General features: G+C 40.8%; 1 protein-coding gene and 2 non-coding genes across 5 annotated transcripts in view; 1 reads left to right on the top strand and 2 right to left on the bottom strand.

The window, feature by feature from the left end:
- The window catches only part of CAMKMT (calmodulin-lysine N-methyltransferase), a 416,383-nt gene that overhangs the window by 385,192 nt on the left and 5,509 nt on the right, over positions 1-25,682 (top strand). For all 3 annotated transcript variants that reach the window (XM_081591947.1, XM_081591945.1, XM_081591946.1), the window contains 3 exons: positions 5,570-5,644; positions 13,141-13,204; positions 24,514-24,645. In XM_081591947.1, coding sequence (XP_081448073.1) covers positions 5,570-5,644; positions 13,141-13,204; positions 24,514-24,645 — 271 coding nt within the window. The remainder of the gene's footprint in view (positions 1-5,569; positions 5,645-13,140; positions 13,205-24,513; positions 24,646-25,682) is intronic.
- On the bottom strand, positions 12,331-12,402 carry TRNAP-AGG (transfer RNA proline (anticodon AGG)). The gene has a single exon. It is a non-coding gene; the product is annotated as a tRNA-Pro (tRNA).
- Positions 19,088-19,160, bottom strand: TRNAR-CCG (transfer RNA arginine (anticodon CCG)). Its single transcript has one exon. It is a non-coding gene; the product is annotated as a tRNA-Arg (tRNA).

Genomic DNA, 25,682 nt, shown 5'->3' with positions numbered 1-25,682 from the left:
ATTGGTGTTGCTAGAGCAAAGGGAGTAAGGGAGAGAGTAATAGGAGCTGAGGTCAGAATGGTACCTAGATTGCATAGGGTCTTATAGTTCAATGTAAAGACTGTGGCTTTTACTCTGTGTAAAGAGAGAAGCCATTATAAGGTAGTAAATAGAGAAGGCTCATGATTGCATATCCATTTTAAAAGGATCTCTCTGGCTGCTCCCTTGAGCAGGAAATGTAGGATTATAGCAGGAAAACCAATTAGGAGACTATACAGTAATTCAGATTAGAGAAGATGGTAGTTTAGACCAGGATGGGAGCAGTGGAAATAGAGAAAAGTTGGATTTTGACATATTTCAAAAGTGGAACTAACCGCATTTCCTGGCATATTCAACATGGGGCGTAAAAAAAGTAAAAGTCAAGGATACAGTCAAGATTTTTGGCCTGAGAATTAACAAGATGAGAAAGACAGTGAATGCTATGAATTTGGGAAAAGATGATGAGGAATTCACTATTGGAGATACTGAGTTTGAGATGTCTATTAGACACCCAAGTGGCAATATTAAAATAGGAAGTTGGATATATGAGTCTGGAGCTAATGGGAATGGTACAGGTGCAGATGCTGCTAGGAATATAAGTGTGATGGTGGGAGTTTGTGGAAGTTCTCATCTGATTGCTGCAATTTTGACAGTAAAGTAGGAAGCAAGGTCATCAGCTGAAAGTAAGGATAAAGGAAGAAGTGTTAGAATTTTGAAAAGAGTGAAGTTGGTGCAAAATAATGAGATAGAAGACTGGGAGAGTAAATGGAGAAGGGAAATGAAAAAACAACTGCCAAACATAAAGAATCCGCTTGTAGTTCATGGTCACAATTTTTTTTTTTGATGTGTATCTTTTATGTTTTTTGGTTTTTTGGCCACAAGCCATGTGGGACCTTAGCTTCCCAACCAGGGATTGAACCTGTACACCCTGCATTGGAAGGCAGAGTCTTACCTACTGGACCACCAGGGAAATCTCCATGGTCATGAATTTAAAGCAAAGCCAGTCAGGATGCTTGTGTGTTTCTCCAACCACATTCAGCTGCACAGATGCAGTCTTGGAGCAAGTGGAGAGCTGGATTTAACAAATATGAGAATGTAAGAAAGGGATGAGATAGCAAAGGGTGTGCACCAGGGAGTAGTTAAGATGGTTACAGGGCCTGGCTGGGCAAGTAGGGAAGATAAACATGAAGGAAAAGGACCAGTGACAGAGTAAGAAGATCAGCAGATTGTAGTCCAGTAAGATTGAAGACTGTGTGGATCACAATAAACTGTGGAAAATTCTGAAAGAGATGGGAATATCAGACCACCTGACCTGCCTCTTGAGAAACCTGTATGCAAGTCAGGAAGCAACAGTTAGAACTGGACATGGAACAACAGACTGGTTCCAAGTAGGAAAAGGAGTACATCAAGGCTGTATATTGTCACCCTGCTTATTTAACTTATATGCAGAGTACATCATGAGAAATGCTGGGCTGGAAGAAGCACAAGCTAGAATCAAGATTGCTGGGAGAAATATCAATAACCTCAGATATGCAGATTACACCACCCTTACGGCAGAAAGTGAAGAAGAACTAAAGAGCCCCTTGATGAAAGTGAAAGAGGAGAGTGAAAAGGTTGGCTTAACGCTCAACATTCAGAAAACTAAGATCATGGCATCCAGTCCCATCACTTCATGGCAAATAGATGGGGAAACAGTGGAAACAGTGGCTGACTTTATTTTGGGGGGGCTCCAAAATCACTGCAGATGGTGATTGCAGCCATGAAATTAAAAGACGCTTACTCCTTGGAAGGAAAGTTATGACCAACCTAGACAGCATATTAAAAAGCAGAGACATTACTTTGTCAATGAAGGTCCGTCTAGTCAAGGCTATGGTTTTTCCAGTGGTCATGTATGGATGTGAGAGTTGGACTATAAAGAAAGGTGAGCGCTGAAGAATTGATGCTTTTGAACTGTTGTGTTGGAGAAGACTCTTGAGAGTCCCTTGGACTGCAAGGAGATCCAACCAGTCCATCCTAAAGCAGATCAGTCCTGGGTGTTCATTGGAAGGACTGATGTTGAAGCTGAAACTCCAATACTTTGGCCACCTGATGCGAAGAACTGACTCATTTGAAAAGACCCTGATGCTGGGAAACATTGAGGGCAGGAGGAAAAGGGGACGACAGAGGATGAGATGACTGGATGGCATCACTGACTCAATGGACATGAGTTTGGGTAAACTCTGGGAGTTGGTGATGGACAGGGAGGCCTGGTGTGCTGCGGTTCATGAGGCCGCAAAGAGTTGGACACAACTGAGTGACTGAACAGAACTGAAGATTGAAGAATAGTTTGAATCACAGTCCCTACTAGAAGAGGTGAACTGTGAAAAGTGGGGCTGCTGGAGAGTAGTTCAGTGTTGCAGTTATCGGTAAAGAAAAGACCTGAGAGCCAGGCTACTTAATGAGGAGGCCAAAGACTGGTATCAGTTTGCAAACTATAACTGAGCTGCAAGGAGGTAAGTTCAGAAATGGAAGGAAATGTTTAGAAACACTGTTGTGCCATCCAAGCCTATGATCAGTGGACTTGTATTCAGAATGTCTTTGCCTTTTTAAAATCTCATTTGTCTATTCATTTGTTATTGTATTTTATAAAAGTAATGGTCTGCAACAGATTGGCTATAAACAATAACAAAAAATCTGGTCCTGCCTCACAGCTAAAGCACTGCTCTAGTGTACATGACTGTCACCTGAGTGTCAGAGGAGAGGGAGGGCAAGACCATCAGAGGAGAGGAGTTGGAAGGACCAGCTCCTTGGATATTGAAGTCTATCATCTCTAGCCTTCCCACATAGAAGCCACTCGAGTCCACTACTCCCAGAGGCACCAGTTTCATTGTTTGCTGCGTGACCAATAGGACTCAGAATACAGTGTGAATGGTGCCCTTACATTGTTCAAGAAGGTGGCCATTGTTATCTCCATTTTACAGATAAGACAACAAACTCAGGGAAGTGAAATAAGTGCCCACGTCACACAGCTGGTAAAGGAAGGAACCACTGTTTAAACTTCGGTATGTCTGTCATGGGCTTCCCTGGTGGCTCTGTTGGTAAAGAATCCACCAGCAATGCAGGGGGCGTGGGTTCGATCCCTGGGTCAGGAAGAGCCCTGGAAAAGGAAATGGCAATCCACTCCAGTATTCTTACCTGGGAAATCCCAGGGACAGAGGAGCCTGGCAGGCTACAGTCCATGGGATTGTAAGAGTTGGACACGACTTAGCAACTAAACCACCACCACCACGTCTGTCATGTCAAAACTGGACTCTGTCCATACTCCTCTCCCTCTCTGTTACTTGCTTACAGTTATGGGGACAGCATAGCCATACACTTCAAGAAAAATGGGAGAAAATGCCTTTAGGAAATGTGTTGTGGTCCATGTGGCCAAGCTGAGAATTTCCATTTCTTTTAGAATCACAGTTCGTTATCTCTGCTGTACCAACCCACAACCCATTGCTGTTTAGATCCCTGTCTCTCTGGTTGGTCTTTGTCAAACTGAGGGGCTGAAGCACCTCAGGAATCCAATATCCAATCTCACCACAGCATTTCCTGCAGTTTCTGTTCTGGTGCATTAGTCATTACACATATATTAGAAGGATCTTCTAAATGATGGTTCATGGTAAGATGATGGTAAGAATGGTAAGATGATGAGTAATTTTAATACTTTTCTTTTTTTTCCCCAAATATATGTAATGGAGATGTTACTTTTATGATCTGAAAAGGTCTGTCTATATTTTAAATTGTCTTGTTCATGTGGAAACTCTCAAAGACTCTCAGGTCTCTGATGAGGGCTCACTCTCCCACTGAGCCTGAGTCTCAGCTGCACTTGGAAGCCTAGTGTTTCTAGAAAAGGTGATGTTGGTTGCTTCCCATTCTCCCCAGGTGTGTGGGGTCTTTGAGGAATCAACCTAGAAATGAAACAGCTTTAATATCTTAAGGGTTTCCTGGTTTCCTCCATTTCTCAGCTCTCCAATAGGCCTGGGCATGTACAACACTACAGTGAATTTATAAAGCTCGTCCATGTGTCACAGGACCTGTGAACAAAGAGGTTACCTGCTTCTTCTGGAAAACCCTCCGTGGAGCTCTGAGTCTGTATGCTTACATAACTCACAGGGCACAGCATCTGACATACAGGTTTATATAGCCAAGGCTGCCTCTGTGAAGCATGGCTTGTGGCACATAAGGGCCTGCCACACAGTAGGTACCCACTAAGGATGAGCCAAATGAGTGAATGAATAACTGATGTTCAGTCTGTACAGGTATTTTCATGGTGATGCGGTTAATCTTTCTACCTTCAAAAAGTTACCAGCATAGATGTATATTAATGTATTAGTATTTGAAAAGAACTTGAGAACTTACTAAAATAAGACTTATTTCTATATCCAAACAAGAGACGATCTAGAAGAAATAAAGAACCCACCAAGATAAGCAAATATAACTTGACAGAGTAGGCTATGCTCACTCAGTTTAGTTTTAAATAATAATCAAAATAGATAATAGGAGCAGAATTTCACTTTGAAAAGTAATACTGCAAATCACAGTTGATGAGGTGGGAAGAGGAGTCATTAAATACTTTAATATGATAAAATGCTAATCATCACAGTTATTAATTGAGAGTAACAACATCTCTGGTTGGCATCATAAGAATAACTAGAATTCAAATACATGTTGTTAATTATTGTTATTACGTGAGGTTTAAAACCTCTTCTTCTTTTAGAGGCTAAAAGTCTGGAAAGGTGAATTTTAAAATATGCCTGAAAACTGAGAACTCCCAAAGGAAAGTTGGTATTCTTTTCTCCCACTTTGCCAAAGTATTCATCAATAAGAAATGCAGCTGATATGCCAAGCACTAAGTTTCACATCATTTATTTTATATTTACTTACTTATTTTGGCTGTGCTGGGTCTTCGTTTTTGTGTGGGCTTTCTCTGGTTGCGGCAAGCAGGGCTGCCTTAGTTGCAGTTCACAGGCTTCTCATTTCAGTGGCTTCTCTTGATGCAAACCACGGGCTCTAGGCTTGCGAGCTTCAGTAGTTGTGGTGCACGGGCTTAGTTGCCCCACAGCTTGTGGAATCTTCCTGGACCAGGGATCGAATCTGTGTCCTCTGCCTTGCAAGGAGGATTTTTAACCATGTAAATCATTTATTGTGTATAAGTTTGTATTCCAACAGATGGGGAGCACTGTGATTTCATTATGTACTTTCATTGATGTTAAGAGTCTGGACTCATTCTAATGATGCTGGTCAAGATATTTTTCCCTAGTATGTCTACACAAGCCTATAAGAACTAGCAAAAACCTAACTATTGTATTTGAATGGAGAATTCTTCCTCTCCTAGATTTGAAGACTAAATATAATATGAAACAGACAGTTACATCCCTAGTTTTCTTTGTTATTGTGCCTTTTGAAATAATTTGTATATACCTTTTAAATAATTTCAAGTGCCACAAAAATAATGTTAATAGCTCAAAATCAAAAGTTTTTTTAAAAAAACCCTAAGTATAATTTTTAAAATCTTTTTCTTCTCAAGCGTTTTACGATGGGATAATGAGACAGATGTCTCTCAACTGGAAGGACATTTTGACATTGTTATGTGTGCTGACTGGTAAGTACATAAAAATCATAAAACTGTTAGAAAAAAAATAGCTTTGCTGGAGTAATTGGGCTGTGCTGCTCTGCTGACGGTGAAGCAGAGTCAACAAATGAGGCACAAAGCCGCCTTAACCTCCACAAATTAATATTCATCTCCATGTGACAGTTATAAGGTAGTCTTCTATCACACAGTAACTTCTACCACATTATTTCCCAAAGATTGATTTTGAGAAGCATTTCCATTTTCTGGAATTGCCTCTGTTTCATGCTTGACGTATCAGTAAATGGACGACTTAGGCAAATTGCAAATAATTATGGCTCGGGGAGGAATAGTCTGGAGAAAAAGGAGTTTATCAACACAAACAGCTCAATTAGCTTACTTCTTAGGAGAGATCTGACTATTGATATAAGGGAATATATAGATGTATGTGTGTGTGCACACATATACACTCCAGCATATAAACATATCTGTAGAATATCTTTAGGGAAATAGCTTTTCTTAAAATGTATATTTGCTATCTAGTATTTCCAATGTCTTCAATTATGATATTTAAATATACTTAAAACAAGAATTATAAAATTCCATTTTATTGTTATGCAAATAATAATAGTAAAATCTCTGTCAGATGCTTGCCTTTTAAAAATAATTTACATTAGATATTTTGTCTTCCCTTTTAGCCCAATCTACTTATTGTTAATGAAAGTCTCATCCCTAAGTTACAGGATAAATATGTATCAAACCTTAATAATGATTTCAACTAATCTTATGTATTTTCTTCATGTGTTGAATAATTATTTCAGCATATGAGAAACATGACACTTCATAAGCATTTTTCCTGTTAAGAGTAAGATCTTATTTGTAGTTTTTTAATGATTTTTAAAATGACACTATGAATTTGAAGACACAAGTTCTGATTCTAAAGGAGTTCTCTTCTATTGATAAACCCAAACACAAGATCCATAACCTAGAGAAGATTTTCCTTATATGAGAGTTGAATGAATGGAATGTAATCTCCAGGAAGTCTTTATTTAAAATTATTATTATTTAATTTAATAAGATTTTTAGTGGGTAAACTTTCTGCCTAAGTCCCTGAAATTAGATTTGTTTTCTGTTTTCTCCAGAAAAAAACTTCTCAGTGAAAATTAAATATTTTCTTCTATTCTTGGTTGAGTTTTTCATGGCCATTTTAGTCTCTCTGCACCCAATTTCAGAAAGCCTTTTTCCAGAAAAAGGGAGAACCGGATTTCTAACTAATCATTGATATTGTGTCTCAATATTACAGCCCTCATCTAATCAAAAATAAGGAGCTAAAAGCTCACCATATGATTTGAGCAAGTAATTTAGTAAATGCCTTTCCTCACCAAATATGAGAAAGGATCCTCCAGGTTTCATTGCACAGATGAAGATAATGCTGGCAGGATTAGATCAGATTAAGTATGAAAGTCAGATCAGAGAGCAGCGGAGAGAGGGAAGGAGGGCAGGATCTTCTTGGAGATTTAGACGAGGGTCGCCCACTGATGGGCTCTGATTATGTGGGGAAAGTCAGTTCTGGCCAAGAGATTTCAAGTTAAATGTGTCCTTTGCACAAATATCAAAACAGCCTGGCTTTGTCATACCTTGTGTTATGACACTCACACCATGTCATCCTATTTGTACCAGAGAGACAAGCAGAGGAAGTAAGATTCAAGCTCTTTTCTGATTAATGTTCTCAGGTTAAAAATAGCCATACAACATGTTTGAAAAATAGTCTTTTTTCCCCTAGCCAACAACAGGATCTTGTACAACCAACATACATAATGCATATTCAGTTAAGGCTTTCATTCCAAATACATAACATAATAATATGGTGTAATATGTACATACATACATACACGTACCATATACATATACACACAGCTAGTAACTATTGAGAATTTATGTATTCAGATGAACCAAATACACCAAGTTTCATTTTATAAATGTTTTTTCTCTATGCATGAATTGTTTTTTTCCCTCCTGGTGTCGTCAGTGCTAGAATGTCAGGCTGTTTATAATTTCCCATTTGTAGATGTGAAACATTAAGCTGCTCTCACTGTGTTGCTGATATTATTTCCAAAAGAAATGCTTTGGAAGTGGTCTGTATTCATACTCACAGAGATGGGTACGCTGTTTAGAAACTTAAAAAGTACAGTGATGTTCATAATATACATGTTGTGCCTATAGCAGGGAAGCCCAGGACTCCAGGAGTTCTTTATGTCTTGTAGGGTTGATGTTTCTCTGTCAGAGTTATTACACAGATGCTGCTTCTAGGGACAGGCAGGCAGGCAGACCAGGCTGCTTTTTTTTTTTTTTTTTTTTGAAGAATGTCACAGGAGGAAAAGAAAGCTCTCTTCAGTCACTACCTCTAAGATGAAACCTGAAATAGTCGGTGCCAGAAATAGGTGCCACACATAAATAGATGACGTTAAGTCTCACACCATCCTCGAGTCATTGTCAGTCAATGAGATCTGGATTAGGCCACAGGAATATGAAGCAAGAGTTGGAGTTCAAATATTAGGTACATGGATTAAATTCTTACTGAAGCATTTCCAGCAAGGGTGGCATTGTCTGATTCCTTGAATAGCTAACCAGTGGTACCGCTTGATCCCATTTACATGAAAACAAGCTCTATTCACAAACCTATTCCAAACCCACATTGTGGTTCAAGTAAAATGCACATGATTACGAGTGGTGATATGTTTATGTTCTTAAATCATTCATATATTCATATATTTACATTCAAACATTCATAAACTTGTAGGCAATGGGGGGAATAACTTATTTCCCAGAAGAAACAGTCTCTTAGTTCACATCTAAATTTAGTAGCTCAACTAGATTATAAAATAAAGAGGCACACTGAAAGCTAGTTATTATTTCACCATTCAGCATTTTTGACAATGAAATATAGTTTCATGGTTCAACAGTTCCTAAGTAACTTGTAAAATGTCAACTTCGAAATAAACAGAAAGAAAAAAAATCAAGGTAACAGTCATACCCGCAAAAGGATGCTGTTGACAAACATCAAAATATTAGAATATTTAACCGCAGGTGTAGAAAAAAAAAAAACCCTCCTATTAAGTTCCTTGGTTGACTTGTTTAATGTTGAATTTAATATGAGCTCCTTTCTGCTGGAATGCAGTCCACCCCTGTCCTTGCTGAGTTTAGAATAGCGAGTTATTGTTAATTTTAAACCTGCCTTTCCAGACTTCTGTTCAATCACAATGATCTGAGAGTCTGGTAGCAAGTTGTTTTTTTTTTATCCAATGAACAATTTCATTCAGTATTTGATGGCTTTCCAGTTTATTGTAGCTCTGCAAAAATAAAAATGATTCTGTAAATTTGAAGGAAAAAAAAAAAAGTCCATACATGTGGATTCTCTAAAGGCTTGCAGAGCAAGTCTAAAATGCCACCCTTAACTGGACGCATGGAGCTCGGTCTGTAGGATGGTGAACCACAACTGCCTGCCTGCAGCCTGAGACTTTGGGAAGAAATGTGGGAAGGTTCATCACCTCACTTGCTCTCCCAGCATTTCCACACCAGCTGTATACAATGGATTGTTTCTGTGTTCTATCCTTTTTACTTTAAATGATGACAAGTTTGGGTTTTGTGAAGAAAAATTGTTTTTCTCAAAATAGGCTCTAGGATTTCTTTGTTTTCTTCCAGATGCTGTGATCATAGTTCTAAATCACAACTCATAGACCTTTCCACCTGAAAAGATCTTTAGCCCTCTCACCTCACACCTGAGGAAACTCAGTCCTGGAGAAGATGGACAGATTGTCAGAGATCTGGCACCTAAGGGGTGGCACCACACGAGATTAGAATATGGCTGCCCCAGCAGTCAGTCGCTAAAGACTGATAGAGGCTATTCGGTCTGCTGAAAGTTAAATCTAAAACAGTGAATTGGAGCACATTTCTTGAAAATTACACAGAGGTCTTCTTCTCTGAGAATGCTGACAGAAATGTCTCCTTGTTCTCTGTACTAATTAATTTCCCTATGCGAGGAGATGAAGCTGCTCTGTGCTCTGCAGAAAACCCTGACTGATTCTAAGGGAGGCAATGAAAATGGCCTGGCACCTTCCCTTTGTCGTATAATCTATGATTCAGATCAATGGAAAAAAGCAAGCGTTGATTCCACAAGTGAATTATATAGAGGAGTGTGTGTGTGTGTTTAATGGCCAAACTAGACTGATTGTCAGTGTATTTTGATCAGTAACTGAAGGGAGAGTTGAAATGGTATCTCTATCCCAATCACTGACCCACTCAACCTTTTTTTAATAGATCCACTTAAGCTACTGCTGTTCTCTGAGCCCATTAGGACTTATTTAAGGGGTGAATTTTCAGGAGATTATATATCACTCCCACTAAAGCACATTGAAATTGCTCATAGGATGTATCCTACAAAGCGTTATAAATTCTGCACAAGAGCTAACTAGAAAGGTGAGCTTGCTTGGAATAAAGACCTATTAGAGAACTGTAAGAATTCCTTTCGGGAAATTTGACTTGGAGTGATGGAGTAGACAGAATTAGCTTTCACATAACTGTGTTTTGAATGTGTGCTGTGTGTTAAGCTGCATTTTCTAGTGAGCTGTGATGTTAATATCTTTTTCACCATTGGCAATAGTAAATATAAATAGTATTTTACAAGGCTATGTTTTTTTATTGAAGTATAGTTAATTTACAATGTTTTCTTAGTTTCAAGTATACAGAAAATGATTCAGATATCTTGCAGGCTGCAGTCCATAGAGTTGCACAGAGTCCAATGTGACTGAAGCAACTACGCATGTATATATATATATGTGTGTTCTTTTTTCAGATTCTTTTCCATTATAGTTTATTACAGCCTTCTCTGGTGACTAAGATGGTAAAGAATCTGTCTGCAATGCAGGAGACCCGGGTTCAATCCCTGGGTCAGGAAGATCCCCTGGAGAAGGCAATGGCTACCCACTCCAGTATTCTTGCCTGGAGAATTCTGTGGACAGAGGAGCCTGGCAGGCTGTCTCCATGGGAGTTGCAAAGAGTCAGACACTACTGAGCAGCTAACACTTTTCCTCTTTCATAGGTTATTACAAGATATAGAGTATAATTCCTTGTGCTACACATTAAGTCCTTGTTGTTCACCTACCTTATATATAGTAATATGTATATATTAATACCAAACTCCTAATTTATCTCTCCTTCCCTGTATAAAGTTATGTTTTAGGCTCAGCTTTTAAGTTGTTAATTATTTATCTCTAACAGTCTTACCAACTCTTAGGATGCACAGGTATAAACTGGGAATGGTCTTTTGCTTAGTGCTATGTATCCCAACTAGCCAGGCCTCCTGTGGACTGAAGTAACTGATAGAGGTATTTAAATAGAATGTTTAATTATTGACATTTAAGGTAGTATTGTTGTTGCTTCCCTGGGCTCAGTGGTAAAGAATATACCTGCCAAGCAGGAGACATGGGTTCAATCCCTGGGTCAGGAAAATCCCCTAGAGAAGGAAATGGCAACCCACTCCAGTATTCTTGCCTAGGAAATCTCATGGACAGAGGAGCCTGGTGGGCTACAGTCCATGGGGTTGCAAAAGAGTCGGACACAGCTTAGTGACTAAACAACAACAACAACAGCAGCAAGATAATATTACCTCACTAAAGAATAAAGTATAAAGTCCTGAAGAGAAAATTTCAAAACACTTAAATACAGTTCAATTCCTTTCTTACTGACCCTTACTGGTTATTAACCACTAATTAATATGACTAAAAGACAAACTTCTGTAGCATTCAAATTAGACACATTTTGTGCTCTAAGATTTAAATGCATAGTTTTCTGGAACAGTAAGAAATTTTCCCGTATAATAATCAGGTTATCCTGACTGATACATGGGTTTCCATGCTAGAGATGATTTCTAGTTCACCTTAGAAGTGAAGTGAAGTCGCTCAGTCGTGTCTGACTCTTTGCGACCCCATGGACTGTAGCCTACCAGGGTCCTCTGTCCATGGGATTTTCCAGGCAAGAATACTGGAGTGGGTTGCCATTGTCTTCTCCAGGGGATCTTCCCAACCCAGGGATCGAACCGGGGTCTCCCGCATTGCAGGCAGACGCTTTACCATCTGAGCCACCAGGGAAGCCTTAAGAGGATTCTTAAGAGGATTCTTAAGAGGATTCCAAGAATCCTTAAGAGGATTCTTTTTCCATTGCTCAAAGCAGCATTTTATAGAAGAAACTTCCACTAAGCATGTCATGGTGAAGCCCAAGTTCTGTCTTCTTAGAAATACCTCATAAGCTGCTCTCCCCACTCATCTTAAGTGAGAGAGTGAGGAGAGAACCTGGTCTGGTGAAACATCCTGCCTAAATGCTGATTCCTCTGTAGCACGACCAGTGAAGGAGTATATACAAAGAGTTTTAGGGACATTAAAACTCACCCTACGTAAGCTCTTCCATTTCAAAGACTGTGTTGATCTGCTAGTAAAGGGAAAAGTGAAAGAAACAGTCGCTGTCATGTCTGACTCTTTGCAACCCCATGGACTGTAACCTGCCAGGCTCCTCTGTCCATGGAATTCTCCAGGCAAGGATACTGGAGTGGCTTGCCATTCCCTTCTCCAGGGGATCTTCCCAAACCAGGGATCGAACCCAGGTCTGCTGCATTGCAGGTGGATTCTATACTGTCTGAGCCACCAGGGAAACCCAAAACATGAAGATGGAGGTACTAGGAATTGAACCCAGGATCTCATGCATCCTAAGCCCGTACTCTACCACTGAGCCACACCCCCAGGCCTGCCAGTAAGGGAGTAAGTAACTATTCACTGAGCACCTTCTCTGTGTGTAAGCTGGGCCAGAGCTAGTGATGCAGAAATGAATACAGACTGGAAGCTCCTTGAGGATGGGAATTTTGTCTTATTCATAGCTGATCTCCATGGCCTGAAGCAGCTCCTAGTGTATAGCAAGTTCTCGACAAATATTGAATCCAGAGTTGCCATGGTCTTTGGGACACATTGCCTAACTCTGGTCTTTGTTTATTCCTAAGTCACTGGTTGGAATTAACCTTTAGGGACTGGTGCTGTTACTAGTCACTAAAAACCATCACTACCTGAGGTCTTTTCTGTGGTCAGTGTGTAATAGGGCCAGTGGTTTGATTTTGAAGGATGGCCTTACAGCACCTCTGGTGGGCAGAGGACCCATGTTTGCAGAGACAAGTGTTGGGAGAGCTTCATCTCCACCAGATGACTCCCCCAAACAGCAGCTTAGAAACTGCCCATTGCACACTAGCACATGGTCCAGTCATGTGTGAATTTTGGCCCCTCACATGTTGATGACTTGGCTTTGATTGGATAACCCTCACCACAGTTATCTTTTTTATTATTAGTATTCTAGTGAGATACTTGAATGGAAGGAAACAATTTCTGTCTTATAGTGTTGAGTAAACATATGTAATTAGCCTTGATCTCCATTAGTATCATTAGACTTGAAAACACAGTTTAATCTGGATTCTGCTCTCTTCTCAACATCAGCCTGTTTCTGGACCAGTACAGAGCCAGCCTTGTTGATGCAATAAAGAGATTACTCCAGCCCAGGGTAAGTATGTTTCTATTTTCTCCTGAACGCTGGCTTCAGAATAATTAGTCTGTGCACAAAGATGGAAAGAGTAATGGGATGGTAGGGTTAATGTCATGTAATACTTTAATACTTATTATGTCCAACTTCAATTGAGTCTTCTGATCTATCAGATTCTTTCCTAATCATAACTAGGGAACTTCTTACCCTTGGCCTTCTGATAAGGAACACAGTCGGTAGTAAAATAAATGAAACCGCTTCAAAGATAGTGTGAGATTATTTTTATCAAAGAATTTCTTGAGTCTTTTCCTTTGATAACAATATCTTCATATTAAAGTAGAAGTATGATATTGAAAGTTTTCTGTTGACTTCTGTCATTTTAAATCCCTTCAATGGTAACCTTTGTCATTGGGTATTTATTTATTGCAAAAGAATATATTTTTTTCTTTTTATTTATGTTTCTATTAAAGAAAGGGACTTCAGATGAATCTATCTATTAAAAGTTCTTTGCTTTAAAAGGAAACCATTATTTACATATTATAAACATTAGGTCACAATGAAGCCAAGCATGGCATAAAATATTGTGCACATTTTTACATTTATATATCCATTTATGCCTGTGAGTAAATTACAGAGTTTGTATCCACTCTTATTTTGCTGGGCTGTTATACTATGCTAGGAGGTCCTGCAGCCTAAACGGAGAGTTAATATACATCTATTTAAAGAAAGAAAACAAGTTTAAAGCTCATACATTAAAAAAAAAGTCTTATAACTATATAAGATTCTTGCTGTGCCATAGGAATTTAGAATAGGTTAACAGTGTTAATATAGCCTAAGACAGAAACTCAACATTTATCTGAGAAAGGACTATAGCGTGTGTGTGTCTGTGTGTGTGTGTGTGTGTGTGTGTGTGTGTGAAGTATTTTCTAAAGTTTTGTCTTTTCTTTTAAAAAAGGTTTGCTCTAGTCTTCTGACCTCAGTGAGACTTATCAGCTAATATCTTTCAATCTTTCTCTTATATCTTTTCTACATTGAAGATTCCCAGAGCAATTTGATAATCATCCTTTGCCTTACATTGTGCTTTTTATTTTGTTATCTCTATATAGCTCAGAAACTTTAACTAGGCCTCTCAGAGGAGTAACCACAGCTTTGTAAGTGGTAATCAATTAAATTAAATTGGCTTTTTAATTCCCCCTGTGAGGTGGGGAGCAGCTCTAGAGGCAAGGAAGGGGCACGCTCCAAGCCATTGATGACAGCTGTCGTGGTTGAGTGACCAGCCCAAGTTGAGGGCAGAAGAAGGAATTGGGGGCCTCTTCATCTCCCCGTTAGCCTTGGGTGAATCTCATGAGCATTTGCAAGATCGAGATTTTCAGAAAGGACACCAAGATTCTTGGATATAGGGCTTCTGGGAACATCCATCATGCAAAAACACAATGCTTTCAAGGACTCCTGGATCTCACAGTGCACAAATGGTACTTCACTCATCACCAACACCCCCTTGAAAGCCTATTTGTGACAAATACTCCATTTTGCTGGTTCCAAATAGGAAAAGGAGTACGTTAAGGCTGTATATTGTCACCCTGCTTATTTGCAAAGTACCTCATGAGAAATGCTGGGCTGGACAAAGTACAAGCTGGAATCAAGATTGCCAGGAGAAATATCAATAACCTCAGATATGCAGATTACACCACCCTTATGGCAGAAAGTGAAGAAGAACTAAAGAGCCCCTTGATGAAAGTGAAAGAGGAGAGTGAAAAAGTTGGCTTAAAGCCCAACATTCAGAAAACTAAGATCATGGCATCCGGTCCCATCACTTCATGGCAAATAGATGGGGAAACAGTGGAAACAGTGGCTGACTTTATTTTGGGGGGCTCCAAAATCACTGCAGATGGTGATTGCAGCCATGAAATTAAAAGACGCTTACTCCTTGGAAGGAAAGTTATGACCAACCTAGACAGCATATTAAAAAGCAGAGACATTACTTTGTCAACAAAAGTCCATCTAATCAAGGCTATGGTTTTTCCAGTGGTCATGTATGGATGTGAGAGTTGGATTATAAAGAAAGCTGAGCACCAAAGAATTGATGCTTTTGAACTGTTGTGTTGGAGAAGACTCTTGAGAGTCCCTTGGACTGCAAGGAGATCCAACCAGTCCATCTTAAAGGAAATCAGTCCCGGGTGTTCATTGGAAGGACTGATGTTGAAGCTAAAACTCCAATACTTTGGCCACCTTATGCAAAGAGCTGACTCATTTGAAAAGACCCTGATGTTGGGAAAGATTGAAGGCAGGAGGAGAAGGGGATGACAGATGGTTGGATGGCATCACCGACTCAATGGACATGAGTTTCGGTGGACTCCGGGAGTTGGTGATGGACAGGGAGGCCGGGTGTGCTGCGGTTCATGGGGTTGCAAAGAGTCGGACACGACTGAGTGACTGAACTGAACTCCATTTTGCAGCAGATTTGCCTGGTTTACGTGAAAGTGAAAGTGAAGTCGCTCAGTCATGTCCAATTGTTTGCAACCCCATGGACTGTAGCCTACCAGGCTCCTCCATCCATGGAATTTTCCAAGCAAGAGTACTGGAGTGGGTTGCCATTTCCTTCTCCAGAGAATCTTCCTGACCCAGGGATCAAACCCAGATCTCCCGCATTGCAGGCAGATGTTTTCCCATCTGAGCCACCAGGGAAGCTCTGCAGAAGAAGGAATTACATAGTTTACATAGGATTCATAGGTTTACATAGGATCTATTGTAAATCATTCAAATGATTTACAATAGAAAACTGCCCAAGCTATGAATAGACCTAAATGGAGATTGAACTGGAACATCTAGTAGCTCTCCTGTACCCTCTATTAAACTCTGAATGATGCTCCTCCTTGTCTGAAGTATGGCTCCACACAGCAGCCTCCTCAGAGGACAGCAGCACTCCTACTGAAGCAGATGCTCACCCTTAACTGGGAGGATAAGACCTAGCCCTAGAGTGGATGGTGCTTACTTATGCTCTGTGTAGAGCTGGGGAAGCCAAATCAAACGGGCCTGCATCATGGACTTCCCTAGTGGCTCAGTGGTAAAGAATCCGCTTGCCAGTGCAGGAGACATGGGTTTGATCCCTGGCCCATGAAGATCCTATGTGCCACAGAGAAACTAAGTCCATGTGCCACAACTATTGAGCCTGTACTCTAGAGCCCGGGAGCTGCAGGTACTGAAGCCTGGGCACTCTAGAACCCATGCTCCACAACAGGAGAAGCCACCACAATAGAAGCCAATGCATTGCGACTGGAGAGTAGCCCCCGCTCTCTGCAACTAGAGAAAAGCCCATGCAGCAACGTAGACCCAGCACAACAAAAAAAATAAAAATAAACAAATATTCTTAAACATCTAACTTAATTAAAACAAAAACAAAGGGGCCCACATCAAAATGCAGCATAAGAAATGAGAGGAGGGGCCCTCACTTAGGCCCCTCCTGTCCTGCAGCCCTGCTCGGATTGACAAGTATTCCAGCCTAAGAGGTCAGGAGTCCACCATAAGGGGGGAAATCCCAGTCGTGGATGGTACATGGACATACTGAAGTTCCCACCCAGGAATCTCATTCCACTGAGAGGTCTGGGGTGGCAGGGCCTTTGCACTCCTGGGGTCTCCACCCAGATGGACCCAGGAAGGGCCACAAGGACTCAGCAGGGAACTGCAGCAGCTCTGTCTCCCGTGCCTGGGGGCTGGAAGGGTGCCCAGAACATGGGGGCACCTGGAGAAAAACTGCTCTTCTCCTTGCCTCTCAGGGCTGCTGTCCTACTTCCAAAGGACTTCCCCCTGCCCCTCACTGAGTGTGTGTGTCATGGACATCACAGTCCAAGACCAAGATAACATTAAAGGCTTTATCCCATGACAATTAGAGCTGCTTTTAATGGTTTCTTGAGCCCAGTCCATTCCTCCATGGTTTTGTGGCCCAGAGGCTGAAAGTACTGTAAGAGGCCCGCAGAGAAACAAATTGGGCAGCGGCACTGGTGGGTCCTGAGCTCTTAGTAATTCAAGGGCTCAGCAGACTCATTGGAAATGAAACAAGTCCTCAGGATGCTCAGCCAAAGCTGCACTTTGGCCAAACACTTTGAATTCATAGGGCCCCAGTTTCCAAAGGTAAACCCAGAAATGAGATAGACCCAGAAATGTCTGTGTACAAAACCCAAGTTGTTCTCACTGTTGAGCCACTTACTAGATTCATCTCTCAGAGCCTCAGTTTCTCATCTATAAAATGAGGAGGAAACAAGTCAATGCATTGGAAGCTTTAGCACATAACTGACTCTGAATGAATATGTGTTCAGTCTTGTTGCCTTGAAGAACTAGAGGGACTTTCCAGCCCTGATGGGTATAAAATACACAGGGCTGTTCTCAAAAACTGTTCTCAGAGAAATGCTTGACAGAAGGGGAAATTTTTTTTTTCTTGAACTTGGACTTGGATGATGTCTACACATAACTAGGCCTGCTGCATCTCCCTGCCCCCACATCCTACTTGCCTGCTGCAGGCTCTGCAGAAGGTCTGGAGGATTGTCTACCTGGATGAAGATGACACTTTTTACTACAGGCGCTCCCATCAAGTGAGGGGAGAGAAATTCCTACTAGATGGCTGGGATGAAATCATTGCAACATGGAGACTCAAGTGTCAACCTGTGTGAAGAAATAGATTCTGCCATTATTGGGGAGTGTGATTCCTTGAGTTCTAGCTAAGGCAAATCTGCTGTCTGGAGTCAGAGGATCCAGAAGCAGAGAAAGTAGGTGGAGGGGAGGAGTTTCCCTGCTTTTCAGGTTTTATAATGGGGGTCACAAATGAGGGGGTACAGGCCCCCAGAGAGAGCTTAGCCACCAAAGTGGGTTCCTGGCTTGACCCAGGAGCAATGTCAAATCACAAAGCTAAGCCTGGATCCTTGGGCAGACAGGCACCTATGCCTGGAAAGTCATTACAGGAGGCCCCAAATGTCAGCAAGAAATGATCATTGCTTGCTCCAGATGGAAACTTTCCTCTGCTTACTGGTTGAGAGAAGCTGTAAAAACATCTGACCCCTGCCAGAATGCTACAGGGACTCTCTAGCAGACTTAAAAGATGACAAGAAAAGATTTTAAAAAGAAATGACAGTGTTAGACGATCAGTCATGTCCAATTCTTTGCAACCCCATGGACTCCTCTGTCCATGGAATTCTCCATGCAAGAATACTAGAGTGACTTGCCATTCCCTTCTCCAGGGGATCTTCTCAACCTAGGGATCAAACCCAGGTCTCCTGCATTATAGGTGGATTCTTTAGTGTCTCAGCCACCATGGAATCAGCAAATGTTACTCATTCCAAGAAGCAACAGGTATCTTTCCTTCCCCACCTCTTTCCCTCTGGTGAGAGGCTTCTTGTTGCCGATGAGTCATAGCTGAGCCCCTATTACTGTGTTCCTTAAAGACCATCAGCCATGTCTGATATCACAGGACCCAGATGTCATTTAAAATACAGCCACAGCAGCCTACAAGTTGAACTTTGGTCCAGAAGTGACAACCAACGAGTGATACCTACTGATATTCCTGTGAAATGGCTTTGGGGGCAGGGAGGGAAGCCAAGCTAGTTGGACAGTGTGAATTTACTCAGGACCATGAGCAGATGGATGGGGATGCAGTATGGACAGATCTCCAGCTTATCATCACTGCTCACCATTGTCAAGAATTCAGAAATATCCTCTGGAACTCATTTAACCATCTTTAGAAGCTGGCCCTAAGTAACTGCCAAATTCCCGGAGTCCCGACTACCCACAAGCCATGCTATAGAAGTACATCATGGACTCTCATTTTAGAAAAGCAGTTTCTTTTTTTTTTTTTTGACTGCACTGGGTCTTAGTTACGGCATATGGGATCTTTTAGCTGGGGCATACAGGATCTAGTTCCCTGACCAGGGACTGAACCTGGGCCCTCTACATTCGGAGCACAGAGCCTTAACCACTGGACCACCAGGGAAGTCCTAAGCAGTTTCTTTTTACTGACCTATTTTACCATCTTTTTTTTTTAATCTAGCATCTCTGCAACCATCTGTATAAATCTCTGTTTTTGCTTATCTCAGGGAAATGCCTCATGAGTATGGGTTCAGTGGCATGAACTGAGATGGTGCTGTAAGAGCTTTGGGTTCCTGTCTGTTTGCTGTGTCAGAGGCCCAACAAACTTTCCCCTGTCTTTGATGAGAAGCTGTGTTGTAGGAGCAGAGACTCCCCAGACGATTTTTAAGACCCTGACTTCAGGGGCCTATCCCTTAGAAGTTCTTTCTGGAAGTCCACCCAGGTGTTTATCCAGCATGTCCAGCGCTGAGTCTCTGCCCCTGAGGAATTTAGAATGTGGTCATAGAGACCTCACACACATAGCTGGAACTACAGTGGACAGTGCAAAATGGCTTATAACAGCCCAGCACTCGATCATATACAGCCTGGTGCTGTTTTTGTTTGTTGTGTGAATCTTTCTAATTGACACCTTCCATAGAATGTGAGATCCTTAAAGGACTGAACTCTGTCTTGAGTCAACAAACATTTGTTGAGCCACTGCTCTCTGCCTAGCACTGTGCTGGGACTGTGGGGTATGAATAAGAATAATCAGCACTATAAAGATTCTTACTGTATAGCAGGGAAGATGAATGCACAACTCCTAGGAATTACAATGCAATAGTCTAGGTACTGGAATGCAGCACAAAGAATAACTAACTGCCTGAGGAAGAGTTCCCTAGAGGCAGGAATATTGACTTCGGTTGAATAGTAAGAAGGCCATTCTGAGCCTCAGTAGAAGGGACTAGAAAGTAGCATCCCTGGTGGAAAGAACAGAGCCCACAGGTGGAGAGTATGAAAGAGCATGTTGAGTTTGCAGGAGTTTGCTCTGGTTGGAGTTTAGGAGGTGTCTGTTGTACTGGGGGAGGGGAGGGAGATGAGTTAGTTTGGGTACCACTTTAAGAAAGGCTGAGAACATGATGAGGGAGGGGAGGGAGATGAGTTAGTTTGGGTACCACTTTAAGAAAGGCTGAGAACATGATGTTGGAGAGACTAGACTTTATGGGTAATAGCCATCGAAAGTTTTTGAGCAGTGATGTAGTTGGATGTGGGTCCAAGAAAGATCACTCTGGCCAGCATAAAAGCTGGTTTCGGAATAAGAAAGAGCTTGAACGCAGCAAGGCTCTTCATGGGTCCTCTGTGAACCAACTTCTACCTAAATCTGTACAGTTAGGAGCCAGTGAAGACCTAAAGATGGAGAAGAGGGAACTGGAGGGGTGTTCACTGAGAGGTTCATTCAGCAAACATTTCTGGAGTGCTCCTTGGGGATAAAATAAGATACAATGGTTTTAAAAGGCAATGTCATGATTTCCTGATTTCCAGTTTCATTTTGAAGGTGAAGGGTATGGCAGTATTTGGTACTTAATAGGTACTCAGCTGTGTGTGTGTGAGAGAGACAGAAAGAGACGGATGAATAGTGCCCTGGGAAAGGTAGAGGTTTAGACCAACCTCTACTGAATTCCATTTTAGACAGAATGGGTTAAAGATACTTTCAGAACATCCCCATGGAGGGCTCTAGTAGGCACCTGAAAATCCAGGTATGTGAACTGGACAATGGTGAATGCTGCAGTTATGTACTTGGGAGTTTTTAATGCCTAAGTGATAGTTGAAGTTGTGGACTTCAGTACAATTGCCTGGAACTGTATAAACCATAAAGAAAAAGTAGGCAGAGTCCTGGGGACTACTGACAATGAAAGGGCGGGTGATAAAAAGAAGCCTGGGCTGGGGACTGACTGACTGAGAGAAATGTAGGGGAGGAAGCAGGCGAAGGCAGCATCTCAGAAACCAGATAAAGACATGGTTAGAAAATAAACATAAGCTTATACATGTAATCAATATTTAATAGTTGATCGCCTGGAAATGAAAAAGCATAGCCTATTCCTTGTAAAATAAGCCTGAAGAAGACTTATGTTTTCCAGAAGTGCACATCCTTTAATCTATGAGTATAGATTAGTCTAGCAGAATAACAACTGAGCTTACAGTGTAAACAATATCATTGTTGTTTTGTGGAAATCCTCTCCAGGGATAAATGAATTCTCTCAAATTTCTGTTCATCAGTCTAAATTTTACATTCAATTGAGTGTTCAATCAGAGTTTAAAATGATGCTGTGACTGTGAATGCTTAGAAAGTTGTGCTTTGGTAAATTGAAAATAATTTTTCTAAAGTAATGGGCTAATTTGAAATCTATGTTCTTTTTCTTGGTTTGATTTTTGGAGCCTAAATTGTGAGGCATATTCCACTGACTATAACAAAGTGTCCTGCTCCACTGGGGATGTGGTGGGGGGTGGGCTTCTAAAACCATTCATTATTGGGGAGAGGCTGGCACTCAGTAGGGCAAACAGTGGATGCTTATTGAATGAATGGATGATGTCCTATTGTCCCTCCTAAATATTAATCCACATCTCAAAAGTGTCTGCATTCAACGAAATGAAAAAGAAAACATTTTGAAACTCATAACTGAGTAATTAGAGATTAAAACTACTGCTTGCTCTTTCTCTTTCTTGTGAGGACAGTATTGTGCACAGAAAGCTGCCCTCTGAAATCCCATTAGAGCCGCTGACTCTGTAAAAGCTTCTTGGAGAAAATCTTTTATAAAGAATAAGCATTAGAATGTGGCCTTCGAATTCCCAGAGACTTGTATTTTCAGATTATTCAATATCTGGATTTAGTTTATTCTTTCAACAAATATTGATCGTCTCTTCTATGCTAGGCACTGAAAAAATATAGTGAATAAAACATTAGAAGATACCATTTTCCTGGAGTATACATTCTAGCCAGAGGAGAAAGGCAAAAACAAATAAGGATGTGATGTGTGTCAGTGGTGATGGGGGCCAAGGATACAACTAGAGCAGCGAGAGGGGGTGGGGAGGGGTGGAAAGGGTGGCTGTTTTAGGTGCAGTGGGTATGGAAGGACAGGTAAACTGAGACACAAGCTCAGTTGCAGTCCCCTTACAGCTCACCCCAACCAGCAGAGGGCTGGGGTGAGGGCAGAGGTGTGTTTTGTGAATACAAACATCAACCCAACCACAACCCCTTAGTCCTTAAACATTATGATATATAATTTAGATAACAGCTGTCAAAAATCAACTCTTTGATTATAATGGTAAGACAATTTTTGCAGGTAACTTTAAAATAAAACCACTTCCATTATTCAAAAATCCAGAATGACAGTCAGCTCTTAGAAAGGACTAAAATGACCTACTAGTGCTCCTTCTTTTTTTTTTTCCCATGGAGACTTTTGCTCCCCTGCTGAAACCATGTATTATATCTAGTTTCACATCAAAATGAATTTTTGCTGCTAAGTTTGAAAACCGCCTGAAAATAGCAATTAATATTGGAAAAGCTGACAGAACCTTAAGTGTAGTGACATGATTGGTGCTGCTATAATTATGTGCCTGAGTGTATACACGTCTATGTAAACACAGTATGAAAACACACTTGATGTCCAGGACAGTGGATCAGTGCACTTTCTTGCAGCTAAATGAGGGGAAGAGAGAAGGAGAGTAAGTTGGTAGAATCTTTACAGCACCATCAGGTGGTGTAGATGCTCCTAGTCTTTCTTATATCTATATAAACTTGTTTCTGGAGTTATTTTCACACTCATTGCCTCATTTGATCCTCACAACTTGCTGGGGGTGGGGGGAAGCGAAGGAGGTTTTATTCTTCCCATTTAATGGATGAGAAAACTCAGTGGGTCAGCTAGGATAACTTGAGTTTCTTATCTGAAAAATGAGGAGATTGGACTCATGTCATCTCCAAGGTGTCTCCTAGTTCAACAGTTCTATGACTTTTTTCCCTGATTTTCCTGAGGTGACACCACTGTCTAATGGTAGAGATCCCCTCTTAAGTCCAAACCCCTTTGTGCCACACATTTCCTCCTTATATTCTTCAAACCCTTTATAGCATGTTTAATCATCTGTAAAATGTAATGTCTACGGTACAAGGTTGTTGAGAAAATTGTTGAAGGGATTAGAGGGAAGGCTTGTGAAGCACCTAGCAAAGTGGTCGCTTGTATTATTATTGCCATCACTGTAACTAATAAGAAGTGAGTGTTTTGTAATGGAAAGAGCATTGGCATTAGAAGTCAGGTCAGTTTCTAGTCACTTACTGATGTGTCATCTTGGACAATGAGCTAACCTTTCTGAGCATCGTATAGAGGGGAGCTGAAAATCCCTATCTTGATGGGTCATTTGAAGACTAAAGGAGAGGATGTCCATAGAGCACCAGCCCCAGTGTCTGCCATGTCCCTGAGGCTCAACAGACAGTTGACAGGTATGAATGATAAACCAACTTTCAAAAGAAACAGGGGTATATTTTCATAATTCTCTCAAAACCTGAAGTGGTATTTCATAGAGGCAACGTATAACCTTGAAATTAACAGAAGCATACAGTCATCTTTTAAACAAATAAAAGGAACAAGAAAATTCTGAAGTTTAGTCATTCCGTGCACATCTCAAAGGGAGAAGAAAAATTCACGTAGTTAGTAAATGTTCATTGTGGAGTTTCAGGTCAGAGGGTCTTCTGAAATCTGGTATATATTTTGATCAAGTCTTCCCACGCTCCCCACTACAACAATCAGATAGGGTTGTGCAGTTTACTTAGAAAAGCTTGCTTGCCCTCATTGTACCACTTTCTTTGAAAAGTAACCACTTGAATAACTGTGAGGAACTGCTTTGCCATAATGATGACCCTTACGAGGGATCCAGTAGAGTTGGAAATCAAGATCCTATAGTCTGTCTCTGGCAGTATGGTCACAGAAAAGGCTGGCGGCAGAACTGAAATGGGTTGTGGTTACTCGTCTCCGTGGAGGATTTCTCGGTACTAAATTTCCAGGGCACAATAAGCTAACATTTACAGGCATCTGTGGCCACATGTTCTGGAGCTGTGTTGTGGATGTGTTGGCAGCTGCTAAGGAGTTGCAAGGTGGGTGGCACTGCCCTGGACCTGTTATTCTAAAATCTAGTTGATGATTTAAACCACTGGACCCAAGAGACGTATGTATCGTACAAAAAAACAATGTTGAGTCACATATTATTTATTACATGCATTGTTTGAAGGTGATAAAACATAGCACTGGACATTTAAATATGACATTTTTCTCTTATTTGATGTATATCTATCCTGGAAATCATTCTCACTGTGTCTGCTCATCCTGTGTGGATATCTCAAGACAATTGAGTTTTCTACCTGAGAGCCATACACTAAATGCTTTGACCAATGTCTGTTATGTTTGGTTGCCTTCCAGTTTTAAAATGTGTGAATTTCCTTTTTAATGTTCTAGGGGAAAGCAATGGTATTCGCCCCACGCCGAGGGAATACTTTAAACCAGTTTTGCAATCTAGCTGAAAGAGCTGGTTTCTCTATCCAAAGACATGAAAATTATGATGAACACATTTCAAACTTCCACTCCAAGGTTAGTTTTCTGCATGTGTTAGATAACACTTTAATCCGCATTGCATTTTGAAGAGATCATGGTCTTTTTGGCAGGTAACCTAAATATTTGATTAAAGGACTCCTTAGGTGTGCTGCTTCTGAACAGCTATTTGTATCTGGTTATTTTGTGTGGCAAAGCCATCTTTTATCTTTGCATGTCTAGAAGGATTTTACAGAAACCATTCCTGTTTACTTCTTTCTCTGAAACTAACTAATCTCTTCATTCATAATAGACTGATTTGTAGGACGCAGGGGAGGTGGCATAGAATGAATGATAAACAAGCATTTATATTTTAATGAAAAACCTTCAGCTTTTAAGTAGGTTAAATGCTTAGCTGCAACTGAAATAAATAGAAGGTGAATGTCTAATTGTATCATGTTAGACTGTAAATCTTTATCGCCACTTGTTTTATGGCTGGGTCAGTTGGCAGTTTGAGACTGTTAAATCTCACAGAATTTCACAGTTGTGGGGTTATATGTCAGATCGAGGCGCTACAAGATTTAGGTCAAAAGCTCTTATCTGAGAGTGATTTCTAAGCTTGCTTACATAAAGCAATGTTATCAGCCTTTTTTATTATTTATAGGTATAGAGCAATATAGGACACTGAGAGGCCAGCGTTCCACTGAAAACTTTTTAGGAATCTCACATTTGCTAATATATATCACAGTTACTCGTATAACATGGATTTCTTCTGTAATTTTGTGCCTTACAGAAATCTTCCTTCTCTGAGCTAGTCTGACATTGGCAACAGACTTTGACTTGTCAATTCTGCAAGTCATGACCGCAGAAAAGTAAAGGCCTGACCTTATTTTTCTCCTGGGAAAATGTGTATAGCATTCTTTATTACCCAGGATTATGATATAATGTAGAAGTGTGCTGACTTTTGAAAAATTATATGTAAAGTGAATCTGATCTTCTAAGCAGTAGAAAGGAAATCTTCACTTTCTGGAAATGGGTTCATTTCTTTGGGTCTCCAGGGCTCCATTTAAGCTCCTGGGCGGTAGCGGGGGAAATGT

The sequence above is a fragment of the Giraffa tippelskirchi genome, chromosome 4, assembly GCF_054371585.1.
Source record: "Giraffa tippelskirchi isolate mGirTip1 chromosome 4, T2T-mGirTip1v1.2.pri, whole genome shotgun sequence".
Classification (NCBI taxonomy): domain Eukaryota; kingdom Metazoa; phylum Chordata; class Mammalia; order Artiodactyla; family Giraffidae; genus Giraffa; species Giraffa tippelskirchi.
The sequence above is the reverse complement of the archived record's forward strand: the minus strand, read 5'-3'. Positions and strand labels throughout refer to the sequence as shown.